Source organism: Cryptotermes secundus, unplaced genomic scaffold (genome assembly GCF_002891405.2).
Source record: "Cryptotermes secundus unplaced genomic scaffold, Csec_1.0 scaffold24, whole genome shotgun sequence".
Lineage (NCBI taxonomy): Eukaryota > Metazoa > Arthropoda > Insecta > Blattodea > Kalotermitidae > Cryptotermes > Cryptotermes secundus.
This window is the reverse complement of record NW_019718270.1, coordinates 602129-613554: the sequence shown is the minus strand read 5'-3', so window position 1 is coordinate 613554 and position 11426 is coordinate 602129. Positions and strand designations below refer to the sequence as shown.

At 38.9% G+C, this 11426-nt stretch overlaps 1 protein-coding gene across 1 annotated transcript in view; it reads left to right on the top strand.

Annotated features, from left to right (window-relative positions):
* LOC111867409 (proline-, glutamic acid- and leucine-rich protein 1) overlaps window positions 1–11366 on the top strand; it is a 24361-nt gene extending 12995 nt beyond the window's left edge. The window contains exons 10-13 of the mRNA XM_023857280.2: window positions 191–335; window positions 2377–2568; window positions 8375–8587; window positions 9452–11366. Coding sequence (XP_023713048.1) covers window positions 191–335; window positions 2377–2568; window positions 8375–8587; window positions 9452–10630 — 1729 coding nt within the window. The 3' untranslated portion in view covers window positions 10631–11366. The remainder of the gene's footprint in view (window positions 1–190; window positions 336–2376; window positions 2569–8374; window positions 8588–9451) is intronic.
* Window positions 11367–11426: the final 60 nt, after the last annotated feature.

The window sequence follows — 11426 nt, the reverse complement described above, 5'->3', positions numbered from 1 at the left end:
GGGTTTGAACCCGTGTACCTTGAGTCATGAGGTGGGAACGTTACCCCTAGACTACGGAGGCCGCTTTGTGGAATACTAACTTATAGACGATGTTATCCCTGATATTGATTCCTTAACCCTAGTCAAGGTTTTGTTATCATATGAGTTATTTTCTTACGAATTATGAAGGATTCCATGGTGTGTTTGACAGACAGTTACGTGTGGCAGCTTGCAACACATTGATGCTGTGGCTTCAAACTTCAAACTGTGGTAGTTGTGTGGAACTCATATCTGAACAGCTAGTCTCAGGCTTGCTGCAGGATATCTGGTTTGAAAAAGAAGCAGTGGCTCTTAGTGTGAGTGTACCATATTCCACATTTCTTTGTCATTTATAGCAGTCTAACTCCTGCTGTAACATTATTTTCATTCCTTGTGCACTTCATGACCATGAAACCCTATTTAAATGGCCAAAACAGTAAAGCTACCTGGTGAGGTCAGTGAGACAGACCTGGTGGCCAACTCTTTGGCCTGTCTCAGTGCTCATGGTCAGGCTCATTGTTACTATGCAAGGAGTAAGTAATGTTACATTTGTGAGTAAGTTTTGAAACACCTATTATTATGTTTCTGGACATTATCAATTGTCCTGTTTTTATTTAAAACACACAGTGTTTCAGAGACTACTCAGTTGGGCCCAATCAATAGAGCTAGTCCCAATCTTCAGGGTCCAGAAGGAAGGAAGTCTGTTATCTTGCAGAAAAATTGTGAGAATTCAAATATAAACTGTAAAATGGGATACAGTTTCATAGATAGAACCAGAAAAATAAAGTGCAAATTGAGGAAAAATGTAAAGTTGCAGAAACATAAAATCCCTTAAAGTTTAACATTATTGTTATGGGCATTTGGCTAGAACCATGCAAAAAGTGCATACATTTACAAAAACATAATATCGAGGATCATAAATTTGAAATTTCACTGTAGTGTGATGCATTATGAATCATGAAAATTTGATAAATGGAAATATACAGGTTGATTCACAGTCCTATATCCAAATTTTGGGAGGTTGTTGAAGAGATAATTTGGACCAGAAGATGTAAGCAAACAGTTGTCTGATTCACTGGAATTTCAAGCTTTTAGTCTTTTCGTGTGTTGATGTGTTATGTGGTGTTCCTGTATGTGGTTGAGTGTGTTCATGTGGTAGAGCTGTATGTTTCAAAACAGAGCTCTTGCTACATTTATTTATGGCTCACGTTACTTCTGATGGCAAAATAGTGGTAATGAGATGAGATTCGCTTGGGGGGGGTGGTGTCCAACTGGGTTCATTCGGCACAGCGGCCACTGATTGGCCTATTGTAGCCCGCCCCAGGTAATTATGAAGATGGAGAGTTTGGTGGAATGAAGGTTGGCAGGGGAAACCGAAGTACTTGGAAAAAACCCGCCCCAGCGCCACTTTGTCCACCACAAATCCCAATTGACCAGATCCGGGATCGAACCCAGGCCACTGCTTGAGCTATGGCGTGACCATGAGATGAGACCCTTAGTGATGGAATGCTAGAACTGCATTAAGGGAAACAGGTTCATTCATGCCACAAAGACACATTGACCACAGTAGATGCAATGTGCAGAATGAAGAGGAAGTATTTATCACATGTTGTGCATGCTAATCCATGGACTAGCTCGCATCTGAACCTGTCTGTTTCTACTTATTGGAATGTATCAAAGAGAAAATTTGTTCTATGGAAATATAAGATCCTAATGACTTTATAGTTCATTCTGGTACTTGCAGCAGACATCAGGGGCCAATCTAGACAACTGCTTTATGTCAGGGAGACTAGCGAATGTTATTGTGAAATGCAAATTAGAATGCATAATTTTGGGCAGTTTTTGTGGCAAAGTGCATATCTGTGCAGGTCCCACTACGTAATCAGACACTCGTGTTAAACTGAAAAGAGGTGGTAACTTTAGAATCTTTCTCTTTTCTTTTGTTGTAATTGAAAGTAATAAATAAGAATGTTGAATGTAAATACTGCATGTGTGTATGAATGGACAGTTACTTCATTTTCTTAAAAATAGTGAAATGTCAATTCCACAAGGGTGATGCATCTCATGATACTTTACATACATGTTCTACTCCAGATTATCTCCTCATCAGCCTCATATAAAGTTCATTGAATCATTGTATACATTTTGAAAGGAAAACATAAGTTAGAGCTAAATCAGAGATTAAGCAGACACTGAATTATTCGAAAACTAATTTTCATTTCACTATGACCTCCTGAATGCAGATCACTAATTTGTGGTCCACACTTGATGTACACCATGTGTATAGAACTTTTATATAACAAAATAAAGGAAAGAATGGAAAAGTATCTCATTTTGAGCATTTTGTATTTAATTTAGGTTCAATACATCTCCAGTAAGAAAGAACAGAAACATAAGAGGAATACATCAGAACAACAGCAAGGTGTAGAGACCTCCAGAAAGTACATTCCAGATCAAAAATCTAATAGCAGGACATGTAGAGCGGCATTGCAAGTTCTACAGTGGATGCTTCATTCTGCAGCTGTGTTCATCAAACCCACTACCCACAGGGTAAGCTGAAATAAAAATAAATTTATCCCTCTGCTTATTAACACGTTTGCTCCCCCATCTGACCAGCGATCAGATAAGTGCAGATTACCATATCCAACTCAGGTCAGACAGCAACACATGCAAACAGATTCCTGTCTATCATAGTTTACAAGTTTCTGGATTTTACTGGTCAGTGAATGCATTAAAAGTACTCTGACATTTAAATTGTCCACCGAGAGGCTGGTAGTGAACATGTTAAGAACCATGTCATAAAGAAATTTCAGAGCCTCTGCACTAAATGGAGGTAAGTGGTCAGCTTGAATACCTCAGCTGCAGTACCCTGGGGAAGAAGTGCCCAGTACCCATTGGATAGGAGCCTGGGTGGGTCACAGAACCAGTCTGGATATAGCAATGAAAGAAAATTTTTTGGCTTTGCCAGAAATTGAACCATGGTTCTCTGGTTGTCCAGCCCATAGCCTAGTCATATACTGAGTGAACCATTGGGTGCAAAAAGAAGGTGATCCATTATATTCTGTGGGGCTCTTAATGTGTAGTCTTTGTCATTACTCCTATGACAACCCACTTCTTCGGAACAGTTTGTTGGCCCTGAAAAGGACCGTGGCTGCTGAGATGCTTGACCGGTGAGGTAGCGCGGTGCGCGCCAGCAAGGCGAAAGGCTAGTTGCGGTGAGTGGACTGGCCGCACTGCGGCCGTGGCTGGAGGTTGCTTGGTTGCCGCGCGGCGGCGTGAGTTGAAGGTTGCTTGATCGCAGCGCGGTGTCTGCTGGTGAAAGGCTAGTCGTTGGGCATGGTCGTAGGAGTCATGAGGCAGTGGCTACACCAGATGCCCAGTGGGTCGGACAGTAACACAACCACCGGCGAGTCCAGGCGCAGTGCCCCAGTGAGTCGGGTGTGAGAGCGCCGGAGGGCCGAGGCAGTCGTGCCTGGCGTAGCCTGCCGATGCCTCCGAAGACCGAGCGCTGGCGACGAAGCCTGCTGGCTGGTGTTGCTTGATCGTAGACTGAAGTCAACTGCGGAACTGAATGAACTGAATAACTCGGCGTTGGAGCCGCCCCTTTTTATACACTGCTCGGTGGGGCGGAGCAAAACTCGAAATTGAGGAGGAAGAATTGATTGGTTAGCATGCGTGATGGTGAAAAGTGATGTGAAGAGCGAGCGTTGCAGAAATGCGTGATAATGTGGGATGTTCCCACAGTTCTTTTGCATAACAAACACAGTAAAATACCATTACATTTTAATTTCAGGAAACTGGGAAAATCTAATCATTAAAATAAAAATTCACAAAAGTGAAAATAGGTGAAAATTCATATATGTCAAATCCTGTTGTGATAGCATAATCCTCCAAGTACTATTTTTATTGTTTGCATCCTGTTGCGTGAATATAACTAATAATATTAATTTTACTAATTCAGCCATTAGTGCAACAAATGTTTTTTAATTTAAACAATACTACATGTTTCAACCCTTAATGGGTCATCTTCAGGTGCTCTTAGTTACAGGATTAATTAACACTAACATAAAGGAGAGCGTATAAAACTTACAGCAAAATAAAACACCATATAAAAATAAAAGAACAACCGACATATAGAGTATAAGCGGTGTGTGTCAAGTGAAGTGTAAGGATTGCCCCCTCCGATATGTAGGACAAACAGGACGCACATTTACAATGATGTTAACGAACACAAAGAAATTCGAGCAAATGGACAAAGTCCAAAATTTTCCCAGCACATACTAGATACTGCACACAACTACGATACCTTGGACCAAACCCCCCTGATGCCTCTTCCCTCTTCTCCCCCTATCCAGGACAGTAAGCTACATATTTTGAAGCACAACAACCTGCAGGGGTATAGACTATGCAGCAAAAGTATGCTACATAAACTAGACTGAATACAGGAACATAACATTAACTGTAAGTAATTTAAAAAAGCACTATAATAATGGAATTAATGTCTGATATGCCATTGCAAAGTTTAAAATATATTATTAGAATACATAAAATCATTATAGATTGGCATGCAGCTATACCGAAGAAGAAATAAGGTCAATTGGCTCCCAAGAAAGAGAACATAATAACAGCAACATAATGAATTAAAGCAACGAATAATAGAAGAGTTCTGGAATAGGCTAACATGATAAGCTGATCTACCACAGCACAATGACACAAAGCCGATTCCAGCTCACAACATTTTTTACATTTTTAAACCAATATTAACTCAATTAAAAAAATGTTAATTTTATGCAAAAACTCATACCAAACCCCAATTTAATTCTGTATCCAATAAGTAGTATATAAGTAAACAATAAGAAATATACATACAATATAACCACTTTATGGCTTATGTATGTAAACTAGTAATATGGTAATTAATAATATCGTACAATGATAAGAAATATTCAAACCAGATCATGCATTACAATTCAGTAATTAATCCTGTAACTAAGAGCACCTGAAGATGACCCATTAAGGGTTGAAACATGCAATGCAGTTTAAATTAATAAACATTTGTTACATTGACAGCTGAATTAGTAAAAATAAAATTAATATTATTAGCTTCCAAGTACTCTAACTTGGAGTTCTTGCACTTCTAAAATAAAATAATTATTTAAACAATTCTGTATTTTTATTCAAAATAGCAATTTTTTATTTTGGTATTTGTTTCATTCATATAACATTAAACTTAACAAGAGATGAAGCTAAGTTTCCCAGTCCAAGTCCTTCATGATTCCATATTTAATTCAGGTTTTATGCATGCCTATTAATTACTCTGAGATTCAGTTTTGAGTTTGCCAACTACATCACTGACCACTGACAGGACAGTGTCATTAGGACAACATTTATTGCATGATGAGGCTTATATAATTTTATGTAAGTGCAAGAAAGGGTTAATGAACAGTAGTCTTATGCATCAGGTGTTGTCCTTACCCTGTTGTTTTGTAAATTCAAGACTGCTCACTTGAACAGTTATGAGACCTGTGTGATTATTATAAATATGGCGGTCATGATGATGATGGTGGCTGTGGAGTTGGTGTAGGGATAACAGTGGCAGTGGTACTGGTAATTCGAGTGATGGTGGTTATTATCAGGAGGAGGAGGAGGAGGAAATTGATACAAATGTATGTTTCTGGACATCCATCCTCATGTTTTTATCTGAAACACCATTATTCTTCTTTTTTTTTTATTTAAACATTTTAGAGACTGGGTTCTGTGTCTGTCTTCAGGTAACNTGTATGTTTCTGGACATCCATCCTCATGTTTTTATCTGAAACACCATTATTTTTTTTTATTTAAACATTTTAGAGACTGGGATCTGTGTCTGTCTTCACGTAACACCTCAGTTGGGCCCAATCAATAGAGCTAGTCCTTATCTCCAGACACCAGATAGGGTATACAAGCCAAGCATAGCACAAACCATCTGCGAGGGCTAAGACGAAACCTTAAAATATCAAAAGGTCCACACATATGAGGACTTCACCAGAGAACTTTCAGAAAACAAGTCATCACTGGAGAAAGAAATTCTCCATGTGGTACCAACACAAAAACACAGATTTTCTCTCTCAGTCTACACTAGACACAGTTGATACTTTACCAAGGTAAAGGTATGGGCCGTGCCATAGCTCAAACGGTTAGTCACTGGCTTCCCGGGTTCGATCCCAGGTCTGGTCAAGTGGGATTTGTGGTGGACAAAGTGGCACTGGGGCAGGTTTTCTCCGAGTACTTCAGTTTCCCCCTGCCAATCTTCATTCTACCAATTGCTCCACAATCACCTTCACCTATCATATGGGGCTGGTACAATAGGCCAGAAGTGGCCGCAGTACAAGGGACTTAGTCCCACCCCACTAGCAAAAATAAAAGAAGGTAAAGGTAAAGTTGTCCCTGTGCTTAACTAATTAGGCAGCACACCATGAAGGCCTATGGGGAAGTGGATGTATAGATCCACATTTTCTTGACCTTGGCACTTGTTGGAGGTGAGTGATCAGCTACAAGCCCCAGCTGCTTTACCCCTGGGGAAAGAGCCCCCAGTACACATTGTGTAGGAGGCTGGGTTGTCCCCAGATTCGGTCTGGATGATGTGGAAAAGAAAATTCTTTACTCTACCAGGACTCAAACTTTGACCCCTCGGTCGTCCAGCTTTTAGCCAGTCGCTATACCAACTGCTATCCCGGCTTCTATCAGGTTACCAATATATGCAGGGTGATTCACAAAGTTTTACCCTCACTTAGGGAGGGCATTCCTGAGGTAATTTGGAACAAAAAATATTAATATACTAAGGGTATCCAACTCATAATTAAAGAGATACAGTAATTTGAAAACTGGCAAAAAAAATTTTTTCTTCGAATTTCAGTCAAAACAAATTAGAAATACAATACAAACACATTTTAAATCATTAATGTTTTAGGAAAGAAGCATTCTAAAACCAATTTTTTTTTTCAATTTCTTAATTTTGCATTGTGCAACATTTTTCATCAATTTTATGTTACAAAATTACATTATTTTCAGCATCCCATTCTGTAAACATACCAGTGGTTGCATATCACACCCTTCTATCAATCTGTTTCCTTTAAACTGTAGTGCTTTAGAAGACGACTGGATTTACATAAGATTTTCAAAAATTTCTCCCTGCATGTCAACACAATGCATTGCACGTGTATGAACCACGCTCGTAGCATTTCGCAGTTCCACACGTTTGTTCCCTATTGTCATCGCCACGTCCAGAATACATTCAAGCAATGCTTCACATGTTTGTACCTTTACTTGGTACACAATGTCCTTCATCCAGCCCCAAATGTAATAAAATGAATGGCCCGATTAGTTGATCATACAAAACACCACACCAGACATCGACACTGAATTGGTGTTGAAAATTTGATTCTATCGTGGCACGGGGATTATTGTCTGCCCAAACATGTAAGTTGTGACTGTTGTTGACCCCGTCCCATGTAAACTGTGCCTCGTCGCAGAACATTATCAAGCGGTACAACTGCCGATTTCCATTTAACCAGTTGCAGAACTGCAGACAAAGAGCACGGTCTCTTGGTTGTAGGTGTTGTACTTGCTGTAAATTATAAGGATGCAGCCTGTTCTCATGAAAAGTCCTCCACACCATGGACTGAGAAACACCAAACCGCTGAGCTAGACGTCTTGTACTGGCACGCGGAATGCTCTCTGCAGCATCGAGAATGGTTTCTTCTTCGCACAATTCATGTTGAGGATTTCGTTCATATTGTTTACGAATGCTGGTGAGAGAACCAGTTTGTCTTAATGTGTTGAATGTACTGCTAATGGATTTTGGATTCGGAATCCTGCGAATAGGATAACGCCGGTGATATTCAGCAGCAGTGGCTCTCGTATTTCCATCACATACACCCAAAATAAACACCATATCGGCGTATTCCTCAGTGTAAAATGTGTACGGCATCTTAACTTCACCAAGTCACCAACACAACATCCTGTTCACTACTCGATCACTCTGCCTAGGATCGTGCAACATTCCAGCCCTTCCAGCCGGTCAGCTTATCTGCTGACACAGCTGACTGGAATGCAAGGTCGCCCAGGAGGGGAGCAGAGCACTGCATTCACATTGATGCATTTCAAAATTCTGTTGTTACTCCGTAACTATTGAAAATCGACCAAAAGTTTATAAAGAAATTTTGCATGAAATAACCCCAGGAATATGTACCATAAGCCAGGTTAAAACTTCGTGAATCACTCTGTATATATAGAAAGTAATGCACTTCAGACATTAATCAAATTAAAATTTTTTAAAATGTTACATGCTAATGTCTGACTACATCTTTGTTTTCAGCTTTTACAAGAAAAAACAGTAGGACTTTTATTTGACATCCAGAGAGCTAGTGGTGCCAGTGACCGTCCATTCCCATATGCTGACACTGCATGCCGCCTTGAACTCTATCGTTTGTTGCACACACTTGTCTTAGAGCCACATACAACTTGGCCACCTCCTACACAGTTTGCTTTACACATGCTGTCTGCAGGACGCAGTGATCCAAATCTAGAAGTGAGTATGTTTTACAGAAGTGCTGAAGATACAAACCTTTATGCTGACAAAAAAATACATTGAAGGCAGACTACAGGGGACAAGAATAACACAAGATGTGGACTATGTACTTTATACTAATCATAACTGAACTTGTTTACACCATTATTCATGTAAAATTTCCCTCTTTGCTTGTTCCTTTTTGCCTTTTCCTCCAAAGTCTGCATCTGGACCAAGAAGAAGAGAAATGTGAAAAATATGTAAAATCATATGAACTGTGTTAAGAGTGATTGAATTCTCATTACGGAGAGGGAGAGCAAGGGAAAGGACCAAACGAGAAAAAACTTGACATTGTTGTGGCATTACAGAGATTGTGTCATGCCACAACAATGGCAAGTCTTTTCTCCTTTGGTCCTTTCCCTTGCTCTCCCTCTCTNGGGATGTTATTTGGTCTGAGGTATATCCAAATCTGTTGGATGAATTTAATTTCTTTTTAGCTTGTACCATTTTCATTTAAGTTCAGTGTCAATAAAAGCCCTAAATAACAACACATTTGGTACAGGTCAGTCAACACAGGTGCTGAATTATTCATTTCATTGTGTTATTGTTGTGTTATGTAAATGGTTTAACTTGTGCTGAATAGTTTTTACTGTAATTTTATGTAGGTCTGCTACTTGAAATATGAAGAAAAGAGCTAGATGGAAAATCTGTGAGAACACATTCTCTTTGAATCTCCATTTAATTTTCCTTTTCTTGTTCTCTATACCTTCTTTTCTTATTTTAATTTCTTTTAATCTCTGAATGTAAAGTTGTTAAATCTGAATTTTAATTCATATATGTACTTGTATATTTCACTTCTTGTGTTCCTTTCTTTTTTTCCTGCAGGTGTCCAGCTTTTGTACATCTGCATTGATTGCAGCTGAGAAATTAGTGCATCCTGCAAGTGGTACATTGCATTTCCCTGTCTCTTTAGAGGAAATGCTTGAATCAACCAAAGGGTATAAACGAGAATACCTCACAAAAGCAAAGGAATCGAGCAGCTTTTTGGAGGCTTCTGAAGAGGAAGAGGCAAATAAAGGTGTTCATAGCAGAGGAGGATCAAATGAGTCAGAACAAGGCACAAGTAATATTAATAATGCACCCAGTTCCTCTGAAGAAGTGGTTATTGTATATGAGGACAGAATGGATGTAGAAGATGATGGTGGTGAAACATCTGAATCTGAAGACCAAGACATTTCAGAAAATGATGTATCACTAGACTCTGAAGAATCGGACAGCAGTGTGAAAAATAATCAGTCATATGGGTTATCAAAAATATTAAGTAAAACACATGATCAAGAGATTACTTTGGTAAATATCAGTGAATCTGATGAGGAATTTCAGCATAAAGAAGAAAGGTCAGCCTCTTCCCTAGTCATCAGAGATAAAAGTTGTAGCTGTAGTAGTGTTGAGGTTTGTGAAAGGGATGTGAGTGAAACTTACAAGAGCAACACAGACAGTAAAATCCCTTGTACATCACCTGTGTCTTGTAATAGAGAGCAATCAGTTATAAGTTCTGCAGATTCTAGAGAGAAAGTGGCTACTTCCAGAGATGTAGGTAATAAAAATAAATCAATTTCTTATCAGCAACAGAAAAAAAGTAACATAAGCAGTGCAAGTGCAAATAACAGATATGAGAATATCATCCAAGCTTCTACGGGGAAAGGAAGCAAAGATATTGCTACAAACATTAAAACTAGTGCTGTCAATAAAACTCATTCAGTAACAGAAAACAAAGAAGAGAGGCAAGGTGATGGCCAAGTCCTACATGTATGCTGGAAAGATGATAATGAACCAAGTCCAAAAAAGATAAAGCTAGATACACCAGAGTCAGTGAAAAAGTATTACAAGTTGGATACTGAAACTCTGGAGACAAGTTCACAAAGTGTAGTTAAGGACAGTACAGCAGTACCTATAACAGGGAATGGTAGGCAGGAGCAACCAGTAAATGGAGTATCCCAGGACCCAAAAGATATTACAGAAGAGGAAATGCTTCAGGCATTTGTTGATGTGCTCTCTGAGTAACAATATTCAACATGGCATACAGTAGGAGTGGGCTTGTGAGATCACCCTGCTGTTTGTGCTTGTCCTTTTGTTGTACTTTGGAACCAGCTGACTGCTCTGCATGAAATATGATATGGTTATGCCATTGTAGATTGCCCTAGGCTCTTACATTTTAATTTCATCCACTCTGTTTTAACAGCATGGTGGACACGTGAACTTGTGAGTTACAAGTGACTGCAGTACCACTTAATCTAGAGCCTTGAAGTTATGTACAGTAAGAAAGCTTTGGAAAATATCAAACTCTTATTAGTAGGATGTAAAACAACAGAATGATGTCTACATGAACTATATGTTTACCTTTTTCTAGATAATGTGGGACCCTCAGCGTCTCACAACCCTATGGGCCTTCATGGCCCGTTACAGGGATAACTTTACTTACTTACTTTTTTACATTTTTGTTTGATGGTAATGGCTGATGAACATTGGATCTGTAATATGAAATTCGTTATGGAGATGGATCATAAACAAACATGCCTATGAATTCTGTATAAAATATTGTTTATAAGTCAACAATTGTAGAACAGACATTCAAAGTCTGATATTTATTTTGTATATTAAGATACAAGGAAATAATTTGTCTTTTGAAATGCTCAAGATATTAACTGAAATAAAACAATGAAATGTACAACCTATGGAGATCTTACACAGGTATATATTGCAGCTGCATACGGCTTAAATAAAAAGACTATGACAACAAGTATTGTGGCCATATTTGCTTTTGAATGAACAATTGAGACATACCTGCTTTTGTATGAAT